At 39.3% G+C, this 12321-nt stretch overlaps 1 protein-coding gene across 1 annotated transcript in view; it reads right to left on the reverse strand.

Annotated features, from left to right (window-relative positions):
- Positions 1-12321, reverse strand: part of LAMA1 (laminin subunit alpha 1) — a 122760-nt gene that overhangs the window by 73447 nt on the left and 36992 nt on the right. The window contains exons 4-8 of the mRNA XM_043444404.1: positions 7390-7632; positions 6284-6463; positions 3655-3744; positions 2520-2637; positions 609-787 (exon numbers count right to left, since the gene is read on the reverse strand). Of these exons, the coding sequence (XP_043300339.1) occupies positions 609-787; positions 2520-2637; positions 3655-3744; positions 6284-6463; positions 7390-7632 (810 nt within the window). The remainder of the gene's footprint in view (positions 1-608; positions 788-2519; positions 2638-3654; positions 3745-6283; positions 6464-7389; positions 7633-12321) is intronic.

Here is a 12321-nt window from a genome sequence, read left to right on the forward strand (position 1 = left end):
CAGAAAAGAAGACAATAGAGCAGGATATCTATACTGAAGAACACTACAAGCTAAAAAAACAAAGATTAAGTGGCAGGTATTCTCAGGGCAACTGTCAGCAGAAGGACAGAAGAAAAATCATGAGTCAAAATCTAAGAAAGGTCCTAAAAAAAAAAAAAAAAAAAAAAAATCTAAGAAAGGTCCTAAGAACCGGAATCCTTATAATTATATGCATGTAACCCTTACTAGCATTCCAATAAAGGGATTCTGAACCAGAAAACAAAACAAGTGAGAAATGGTCAGGACTCAAAAAAAACCTTCCTTATCTTTATAGCTGGTTGCCTGTAACTCTATTTCAACCCTTCAACTAGTGATTGATTTTATAGTTAACTGTTGGGCACATCTGTCTCCCCAATCAAATTTTAAGTTCTTCGAAAACAAATGGTTTCTTTTTCATCTTTGTATGCCTTCAATTGCTTGGCTTATAAAAGACTCCCCAATAAATATTCAGTCAAATAAAGAATACAGTCAAATGTTATAGAAGGAAATGTCTCCAGCGCTGGGGTTGTGTGTGGTGGTCTGAGGCTCTTTCCTGCCACAAAGTTGGGCGACAGCCAAGGCACTCTTACCCCATGGGATCTGTAATATCCATCCACACAGGTTTCACAGTTGACACCCATGGTGTTCTGCAGGCAGCCGATGCAAACCCCTCCTCCTCTGAACTGTCCAGCAATATTCAGGCTTCTCCTCTGATTGGCCACATCTTCATCATAGTAACAGTCTTTGGCTTTATTGTGGCAGTTGCATTCTAGGAAAATATTTTCAAATCTTGGTTAATATAGATGCCATGGTCTAGATAAACACAAGCCTTCCCTCCTTGAGTAAATTTTGATGAAAGTGAAAGTCACTCAGTTGTGTTCGACTCTTTGCAACCCTATGGACTATACAGTCCATGGAATTCTCCAGGCCAGAATAGTGGAGTGAGTGGCCTTTCCCTTCTCCAGGGGATATTCCCAAGCCAGGGATTGAACCCAGGTCTCTGGCATTGCTGGAGGATTCTTTACCAACTGAGCTACCAGGGAAGTCCAAGAATACTGGAGTGAGTAGCCTGTCCCTTCTCCAGTGGATCTTCCCAACCCAGGAATCGAATCGGTGTCTCCTGCATTGCAGGCAGATTCTTTACCAGATGAGCAACCAGGCGAGCTGACTATAAATTAAAACTATAGAGTAAGTCATTTTAGTAGGACATGGGCCACCTTCTGGAGGCGTTGGGGAATAGCTATCTGAATTATAAGTTTGCACACCCACTGGACCCATCAACCTCTTTCCTGGGATCACATTCTGCAGAAGCACCTGCTCACTTGTCAGGTGAATCACTGTACCACTGCTTGTGTTAAAAGAAGACTTGCTGTTGTTGTTCAGTCACTAAGTCCTATGTGACTCTGTGACCCACACAGACTGCAACACGCCAGGCTACTCTGCCCGTCACTATCTCCCGGGGTTTGCTCAAACTGTCCATTGAACCGGTGATGCTTATCTAACCATCTCTGACAGCAAGCAAAATACTACAGGTAGGTAGATGTTTTGATAATGTTAAATCCACACAATGGAGTTCAATGAAACTATTTTTTTTAATTAATTGATTAATTTGGATGCAGCAGGTCTTAGTTGTGGCATGTGGGATCTAGTTTCCTGACTGGGGTTTGAACCTGAGCCCCCAGCATTGGGAGTGCACAGTCTTTTCCACTAGACCAGCAGGGAAATTCCCCAGTGCAACTGTTTTTAAAGCAGCATTTCATACTATTAATATGGAAATTAAATGGAAATTAATATGGAAATTAAAATATGGAATTTTCTTTAAGATATATTGTTAAATATAAAAGCAATGCACAGATTGACATGTACATCACATTAGATTCTATGCACAAACTGTGTAAAGGTATAGGAACGTGTTAACATGCTTTACTTGCATAAACATTTCAGGAAGAACCTACCGGGACATAATACAAAGTGGGAAGGGTGGAGATAGAAATATACAAATATGCTTTTATATACTGTAGATATTGGAACCTTGTGAATATATTGCCTATTTAAAATGTAAATCCAAATTAGTAAAGAATAAATGAATACACGGGAAGGGCAATCATAGATAAATAGTAAATCATTACGATATATTAGGTCTCAATCCTTGATGTCTTATGACAGTAGTCTGCAGCTTTGGGAATTACTTGAATAACTAAGGAAACCACTTTATTGTTATTCAGTTGCTAAGTCGTGTCTGACTTTTTGCGACCCCCCCAGACTGCAACATGTCCAACGGCCCTGTCCTTCACCATCTCCCTGGGTTTGCTCATGTCCATTGAGTCGGTGATACAATTCAACTGTCTCATCCTCTGTCACCCTCTTCTCCTCCTGCCCTCAAGCTTTCCCAGCATCAGGGTCTTTTCCAAACCATTACACACTATAAATATGAAGTCACTGTAAGCTGAAGCAGATGAAGGGGGAAGACTTCACATCCCTGCACCTCTGAGCGGCCTCACCTTCACACGTGTTCCCGGAAGAAACAGTGCCAGGTCTCCAAGGCTGCTGGTGGTACCCAGGGCAGCATCGATTGCATCTGTCCCCACACGTGTTATGTTCACACTGACACTGGAATTTCTAGATGACAAGGAACATAAAACTGGATCTGAAAATTGACCTGCATGCTTTTCTTAAGTTTATTTCAAGAAAAATTCATCACAGTCAAATACATAGCAAGGGTTTGCAGTTGAGGATATATAGTGACATATAAGCAAATTGGTATTTCATTTTTAAAGATAAAAATAAACATAGAAACTGGTTACATGCAGAATTGAGAAGAAAGAAAATAAACTAACATGGGTTAACTAACAAAAACTTTTTAAAAGAGATATGTTGACTTGAAAGGTTTGGAAGCTCCTATAAGGAACTTTCATTTTTTCAAAAAAAAAAATATACATATATATTTATTTTGGTTGCATCAGTTCTTAATTGTAGAATTCAGTATCTAGTTCCCTGACTAGGGATCAAACCTGGGCCCCCTACATTGGGAGCACAGAATCTTACCCACTGGACCACCAGAGAAGTCCCTGAATAACTTTCTGGATGTTCATCTCTATATTTTTCAGCATTAATAAGAGAATAATCCTATTCAGGAGTTAAATTATAACAAAGATTGGGAAAAAATAAAAAGCAATTCCATGTAAGTTTTTTAAGAGAAGAAGAAAGGAGAATGTCCTCTTCTTCACTTAATATGATGCTAAAACAGGAAAACTTTGTTTTATCTTGATTTAGCACCACAGAAAGGAAAGAGAAGGGGACTCTTAAAAACATAAGCATAATTCCTAACTGCACATGATTTTCACTTACTATCTTATAGAAAAGAGCTTTAAAATTCAAAGGGCCACTGCGTTGGACACTATTTTATAGTTTAAGGTTAAAATGGCAAATATTATATCTTTTTTTGCAACAAAAAAAATTCCTAGAAAGATTTATTTAAAACGTATTCTTCAACCAAAGCAAAATTAAATTGTCTTTAAAAAATTAAACCAGTTAAATTATCTAAAAAGTTCTCTTTTTGTGGCATGATTTTATAACTTTCAACATTATAGCTACAACTTCTAAGGTTTTAATAAGATGTGAAATACTACTACTCACCTTTGTAGCTTCATCCCATGGGCAGCTACTAGCATGGCCATAACAGATACACATTCCTCCAACAGAAATGTCTTTTATTGAATAGTAATACTAAGGAAAAAGAAAGTTACAAAAAAATAAAATAAAATAAAACCTCTTCTATTTCAGTGCAAAGAAAATGTTGACATGCAAACAAATATCTCAGTTGCTATTGGTAATCAAAAACACACAGATACCTTTTAAAGAATATTTCATGCATAAATAAATATAAATAAAATATTTATGTTCAATTAAAGTAAATAATGTTCAAATTAGCTCATCCATAGAAACCAAAAGAATTGAAAAAGAATTTCTCAACTTGGCTGCATCATAAACTGAGGCAGTCATATTCAAAACCTAGGCTACTGAAAACTCTAACAATATTCCTAAATTGAATATATCCCTTTATAAACTACCCACTCCAGTATTCTTGCCTAGAGAATTCCATGGACTGTATAGTCCATGGGGTTGCAAAGAGTCATACATGACTGAGCGACTTTCACTTTTTCACTATATAAAAAGGATAACTCATGACCAAATAGGACTTATCCCAGGGGTGCAGAGTTAATTTAACATATAAACATCAATAAATGTAAATCACCATATTAACAGAATAAAGGAGAAAACCTAAGATCCTTTCATTAGATGCAGAAAAAGCATTTTAAAGTAGGCAATACCATCATTCAAAAAACTCAGCAAACCATAAGCAGAAGCAAGCTTCTTCAGCCTAATGAAGGTGAGTCTATGGAAAACCTGGATCTAACAGTGGAAGGTTAAGCACTTTCCTCCTAAAATCGGCTCTCACAATTTCTAGTCAACATTTTAGTAGCCCATACGGTGCCAGTCAGTTCAATAATGCAAGAAAAAGGAAGTCAAAGGCAAATAGAGGGCATAGTAAGACTGAACTGTCATTATTTGTAGATAACATGATTGTGTACATAGAAAATCTATCAAAAGCTACAAGAATTTGTAAATTGGGCAATATCTCAATGAACAAAAATGAATTAACCTTCTGTATACTAGAATGAACAAATGGAAAACAAATTTTAGAAAGCAAGCCATTAACACTAACATTCAAAAACAAGAAATACTTAAAGATAAACTGAACAAAAGATGGACGATAAACAATAGATCAATGCCAAAAGGAGTGAAAGAAGTCTGACATAAGAGGAGACATATAGCACATATGTGAACTGGATGATCCAATACTGTCAAAATGTTTTCTAAAATTCCTTCTAAGTTGATCTGTGGAATCAATGAACTCCCAATGAAGGTCTCAGCAGGCTTTCTTTTTTCCTTTCTTTTTGGACGGAAATTTACAAACTGATTCTAAAACTCATAACGAAACACAATGAACTTGGAATAGCCTAATCAATCCTGGAAAAGAACTGAAGTGGACTGTTACAGTACCTGACTTCAAAACTTTCTACAGTAATGGAGAAAGACCTTTATTGGCATAAGGATAGACAAACAGACCATTAGACCAGTACAGTGTCCAGAAATGCATCCACAATAATAAGGTCAAGTAATTTTCAATAGGCCACAAAAATAATTTAAAGAAAAAAAGAATGTATATATTTTCAACAAGTCATGTGGAACAATTGTTCGTGCACATGGAGAATAAAGAGCTTCTACCTCACACCAAATAAAAAATGAACAAGAATGGATAATAGGTATGAAAACTAAAACTATAAAACTATTACAAAAAAGCGTCAGATAATATTTTTGTAAACTTGAGGTAAACAAGTATTTTTCAGAGAGGAATAGAAAGATTAATTCTGAGGAAAAAATGATAAACTGCATTTTATCAAAATTAAAATTTCTATTCATTGGAAGTCATAGTTAAGAAAGTGGATAAGCAAGAGACAGAGGACAGAGAATGGATTTTCAGTAGAGACACATCTGACAAAGGCCTTGTACACAAGATATATAAAGATATTTATAACTCAGGAATAAAGAGACAGGTAACCCAGATGGATAAAAATGTGATCAGATACAAATAAGCACACATTCAACATAATTCTCAGGGAGACACAAATTAATACTCAAGAAGACGTTCCTCCATGCACTTCGGCACGGCTGAGGTGACAGTGACCAGCACCCCAGTATGGACATGTGTGGTGTATCCAAGCTCTCACACACTGCTGCAGAATGGTATAGCTGCTTTTGATGTCTCAGCAAATTCCCCAAAATTAAACATACAGCTATCCTGTAACTTGATCGTTCCACTCCTACTTTATCCAAGGGGTTTGAAAATGTCTGTCCCTATGAACCTTGTACATTTACCATACACGTATCTCAAAGTTGAAACTTTTAAGTGAAACAAAACAAAACAAAACAAAAAACCCAAAACCCAACAACTCTCACTTGCTTGGTCAGTCGTGGAGCCAGATAAGAATGAAGAAATGGCCACTACATCGGCTGCAAGATGATGTCGTCGGATGAGTGGAGACAAGGGGGCCTGAGGACACCACATCAGAACTACATCATTTAAAGGTGGTATTTAATGTCACCAACAAAAATAAGAAAAAAGGCCAACCAGGGAGGGAATGTCTATTTCCCTTAAATGACATAAAGTTTTCCCAGAGGTCAGGAGCCCTGCTAGACTTACTCGTCTGGTGACAATAGGATCCAGGTCTTTAGGGTCCCGGTGGCTGAGGGTCATAAGATCGGCGTTGAGGGTTCGGATGCGCTGTAAACGCAGGCGGATGTATCGTGCAGAAGTGAAATCCAGCAATTTGGGTGAAAGATCGTCAGAGCTTGGTCTGCCATTGATTAACGACGTGTGAATCTAAAGATAAAACATTAAAATAAAGAAATATCCATTTTAAGCATGCAAAAAAAATTATAACTCTGATGGTTCAAATTCAGGGCATAATCTTTACAGATATTATCTAAAATCAAACCAAATAACTAGGTTCTTACAGGAATCTAATATTCATTGACACTTGTGTACAGCAATGATCACAGCCCAAGTTCAGTTTATTAAAGTCATTCATTCTAGTGTCTCCGGGATTTCAGGAAACCTTTAAACAAGAACACTTCTCCCAGCGTGATGAGAGCATTTTAACATGGATCCACAGGCATCTGTGAACCAGAGTCTAAATGTCAAGGACAGACTGAGGAGAGTGAGAAAAGGTGCCTGGGAACTTTGTAACTCCCACTCTCTCAACTCATCTCCGCTCTTGAAACAATGCAGGGCTTGCTGCTGAGTTCCTGTGTGAAAATGCACTTTTTTGAGGGTTTTTGTGGTTTTAGCTTATTAAGGCATGCTATCAAGGCACGGCTAATTTTTGATCACACTCTGATTTAATGATGTGTGTGCAGTCCGGGCATGTAGAGCACAGAACTGGAACACTTCATCAACCATATCCAACCCACAACACCCTCAGGGAGAGGGAGAACTTCCTGGACAAAACCAGGAGCTCTATCAACAAATGTTGCTGCCCTGGTGTCATGGGAAGGATCCTCCAGGGAGGATCCTGATGAATTATTAAATACAGCAGAATGAAGTTGAGGGACCTCCTTGAAGGGAAGAAATCAATAAAGTAACATGTGTCCGGGGCAACATGAAGCATCAGTAGACACCAGGCAATGATACCCCAGCTCCAGCATCTCAAGAGTTAAAGATCTCTGTGATCTTTGGCTCCTAGCAGAGCTATGCTGTCATTGGAGGTGGGGAAAAACAGACCTCCCGGCCGGTAGGGGGCGCCTTACCTCTCCGTGTTCAAGCGGCACCAGCCTGGAGTAATAGGAGGTGCAGATGACTTCATCATCTGCCCTGTAGGTGGGCGGCCCCCGTCTCGGAGTGATGTTGTAATGAGTCAAACATTCCGTGTCACTGACAGCATAGTACTGCCAGGGGCTGAATTCTACACCATCCACAGAACGTTCCAAGATCCAGTTTCCAGGCCGAGGGGCATTCGCTGCCTTGATGATGACATAAGCGACCTGGAAGACCTGGAACAAAGCCATTGAAAAGTCTCAATCAATAACCAGTAACTAGTGCTCAGAAATTAAAGTGCCTCTTGAGAGCACTGCCATATGATGACTTCCAGTGTCTTTTACTGCTTTTGAAGATAACTGCTCATAAAAGAGATGTATCTTGTAAATGTTTTTCTGGCGGCATTTGTTTTCAAAATATACTCAAACTATTCACAAATGAATCTGTATTATTATTATTGTTATTAGCAGTGTAATTTTTTTTTATAATTTGGGTGTGCTATGTACCATGTGGGCTCTAGTTCCCCCACCAGGCGTGGAACATGTGCCCTCTGCATGGCAGCATGGAGTCTTAACCACTGGACCACTTGGGAAGTCCCAGTAATGTTAATATTAGCATAAGGGCCTGTTTTCTTGTTTCCAGTGTCCTTCTCCAGCAGGATTCTTAATGGTCATAGTTGCATTATATTTCATTAATAGTAGTGATGTATTTCTCATACACTGATTTGGAGATGAGAAAAAAAAAGTCAACTCACTACATACCTATCACAACGGTTAAAATCCAGAACACCAACAACACGAAATGCTGGTGAGGTTGTGGAGCGACAGGAACTCTCGTTCAGAGCTAGTGGAAATGCAAAATGCTGCAGCTACTTCAGAAGATAGTTTGGTGATTTCTTACAAAATTAAATATGATCTAACCATACAATCTAACAATCATGCTCCTTGGTATTTACCCAAAGGAGTTGAAAACTTCCACAGGTGAATGGATTAAGGAAGTGTGATGTCCATACAACAAAATATTATTCAGTAATAATAATTTTTAAAATTGAGCTCTCATGCCACAAAAATACATGGAGAAATCTTAAATGCATATTGCTAAGTGCAAGAAGCCAGTCTGAAAAGGCTACATACAGGATAAGTCCAACTATGTGACCTCTGGGCTTGTTGGTTTTTTGTTTTTTGTCTTAAGTCTCTCCCCATCTTAGCCCTCACCAATTCCAGGAACACAATTCCTCACAATTAACCCACCATAAACCAAAATATTTTATTTTCATCTACTGAACTATTCCCTGGGAAGGACAGTTCTATCTCATTATAATAACTTTGTTCACCTACAAGAAACGCCCTCCAATAAAGCACATCCCCTATTTCTAAAGCACATTAAAAGCAAAACAATGTTATTGGATTTCAGTAATGAGGAAAATCAGGAACTGCTTGTATCCAGAACTGAATGTCCATGTTTAAAAATCTAGAACCATCTTCATCAATTTAAATGTACAATAATTAAAATAAGGTAAAGGCTATTCTGTTGGAGCATAAACATCTCCAGAAGATTCTCCTATGAACATAATTACATGGCTTTGTTTTGGGGGGAGTTTTTTTTTTTTAAAAAACCTTTCCCCAGTTTTGTAATTCATATATTTATCATTTATATATTTTTTTTATTTACTACATTTTGTTTGCTCAGTCGCTCAGTTGTGTCCGACTCTTTGAGACCCGTGGACTGTAGCCTGTCAGGCTCCTCTGTCCATGAAATTCTCCAGGCAAGAATACTGGAGTGGGTTGCCATTCCCTTCTCCAGGGGGGTTTCCTGACCCAGGAACCAAACCTGAGGCTCCTGTGTCTCCTGTATTGTAGGCAGATTCTTTACCTGCTGAGCCACAGTACTTGCTGTGGCTAAGGACAAGTTAAGTGCTTTATTAGAATTACTAGCACTTCAAACCTTTCTAACTGCATTCTTCTCACGAAATATGTACTATTACTCCCGCTACTTTACAGATAAGAAAACTGAGGCACAGAAAGATTAAATCATCTTCCCAGGATCTCACAGGTACTAAAATGTAAACCACACTTCTACAGATTGCAAGGAACAGAATGAAACCCTGAGCTGAGCAACATGTGAACACCAATCCAGTTTTCCAAATCTCTGACCTCAACCAGCAGCAATCGTTTCAATACCATTTTCTTGTACTTTCATCAAACTCTTGTTGGCTTTTAGACAGAGAGGTCATTCACGTGTCACAAAATGATAGCCAGTGTAAGAACAACCATAGTGGGAAAGCTTTAGGACAAATCGTTTAAGTATCTTGATCAAGGCCTTCAGCTATGATGCTGGGCATTGTTTTCACAATCTCTGAGTAGTTTCCCAAACTGGAGACTGGGAAACAAACCAAAAAAGGGATTATGAGATGGAAATCTGCAAAAGCAGAAGAAGGGGCTATGAAGCATCTAGATGCAATATGTTAAATCACATTACTGGCAGAAATGTCTCCCCCAAATCCAAATGCTGAAGTCCTAACCCCTAGTACCTCAGAAGGGGACTGTATCCAGATAGAGGTATTTAAAGAGTCAATCAAGGTCAAGGAGGTCATAGTCCTGTCTGACTGGTGTCGTTTTAAGAAAAGAAGATTAGGACCTATACACACAGATGGAGGGTCAACCCGGTAAGGACACAGTGAAAAGATGGCCATCTGCAAGCCAAGAGCAGAGGTCTCAGACGGAATTGACCCTACCAGCACCTTGATCTTGAACTTCCAGTTCCCAGAACTCTAACACATTTCTTTTTTTTTTTTTTTCCATTTATTTTTATTAGTTGGAGGCAAATTACTTTACAATACTGTAGTGGTTTTTGCCATACATTGACATGAATCAGCCATGGATTTACATGTGTTCCCCATCCCGATCCCCCCTCCCACCTCCCTCTCCATCCCATCCCTCTGGGTCTTCCCAGTGCACCAGCCCTGAGCACTTGTCTCATGCATCCAACCTGGGCTGGTGATCTGTTTCACCCTTCAGAGTATACTTGTTTCAATGCTGTTCTCTCAGAACATCCCACCCTCACCTTCCCCCAAAGAAGTCCTGAAGTCTGTTCTGTACATCTGTGTCTCTTTTTCTGTTTTGCATATAGGGTTATTGTTACCATCTTTTTAAATTCCATATATATGTGTTAGTATGCTGTAATGGTCTTTATCTTTCTGGCTTACTTCACTCTTTATAATGGGCTCCAGTTTCATCCATCTCATTAGAACTGATTCAAATGAATTCTTTTTAATGGCTGAGTAATATTCCATGGTGTATATGTACCACAGCTTCCTTATCCATTCATCTGCTGATGGGCATCTAGGTTGCTTCCATGTCCTGGCTATTATAAACAGTGCTGCGATGAACACTGGGGTATACGTGTCTCTTTCAGATCTGGTTTCCTCGGTGTATATGCCCAGGAGTGGGATTGCTAGGTCATATGGCAGTTCTATTTCCAGTTTTTTAAGGAATCTCCACACTGTTCTCCATAGTGGCTGTATTAGTTTGCATTCCCACCAACAGTGTAAGAGGGTTCCCTTTTCTCCACACCCTCTCCAGCATTCATTGCTTGTAGACTTTTGGATAGCAGCCATCCTGACTGGCGTGTAATGGTACCTCATTGGGGTTTTTATTTGCATTTCTCTGATAATGAGTGATGTTGAGCATCTTTTCATGTGTTTGTGCTAACACATTTCTGCTGTTTAAACCCCCAGGTCTTCTGTATGGGCTACAGCAGCCCTAAGCAAATGAACACAAGCTTGTCTAATTCACCCGTTGTGCGCTGACAAACAGGTCTTAGCACCTAATATAAAAAAAAAACAGTGAGGGCTTCTTTGTTAAGATATAGAACCTTTGCCCAAATGAAATCCATGATATTTCTGTGGCTGCTTTAGCATGGTTGACTGAACTGCCTTGTCTCTCCATATAAGGTTGGCTGAACACAAATTGATGACACAGGGCTTTCACTACATTCAGCATCACTGAGGTCTTGCCAAAACCTGTAGCTGATACAGCCACTTTCAAATCCACTTTCATCAGGGTTTTCCACCGAGTGGCCTTTGTTAATGATCGCTGGAATGCACATAAACAGTGCCACATAAATAAAGTGCATGCACACCCAACACCACTTTCGACACAGGAATCCAGACAGGAACTTTCATGTGGGCCTCAATCTTTAATGTATTAAATCAACCTCAGGCGCAGAGATAAGAACAATACATGGAGCCTAATTCTCCAACATCAGGGCTCAGCTTCACATGTGCTGGGGAGGCCAAGTGTCTCTGCTCCCCGGAAAGCTCAGCTGTGTAACTGCAGGGGCCCAGATGCCATACGGGACCCTGGCTGGAAATTCTGCCCACAGGCACGTACCTGCCTCCCAGGCCATAGTGAAACAGTGGATGGAGGATTGTTTTCTTTTATCCAGTGGGAATGACCTTTTCATAGGCAAAAGAGATTTAGATTTTTTTTTTTTAAGTTTTTTGTTTGTTTTGTAAATTTTCATTCATTTTATTTATTTTTGGCTGCACTGGGTCTTCATTGCCGCATGCATTCTTAACCACTGGACCACCAGGGAAGTCCAAAAGAGATTTAGTTTTGCAGTCAAATTACATTTTAGAAAAGAGATAGTTCAGTCTATTTGAGAAATCATATTATTCAACTGGGGCTTCCCTGGTGGCACAGTGGTAAAGAATCCACTGGCCAATGCAGGGCACACGGGTTCAATCTTTGAGTCGGGAAGATCCCCTGGAGAAGGAAATGGCAACCCACTCCAGTATTCTTGCCTAGAGAATTCCAAGGACAGAGAAGCCTGGCAGGCTATAGTCCATGGAGTTGCAAAAGAGTTGGCCACGACTGAGCAACTGAGTGACTGAATATTATGACTGCTCAACTATTCTTATAAAA

This window comes from Cervus canadensis, chromosome 23 (assembly GCF_019320065.1).
Source record: "Cervus canadensis isolate Bull #8, Minnesota chromosome 23, ASM1932006v1, whole genome shotgun sequence".
Classification (NCBI taxonomy): Eukaryota; Metazoa; Chordata; class Mammalia; order Artiodactyla; family Cervidae; genus Cervus; species Cervus canadensis.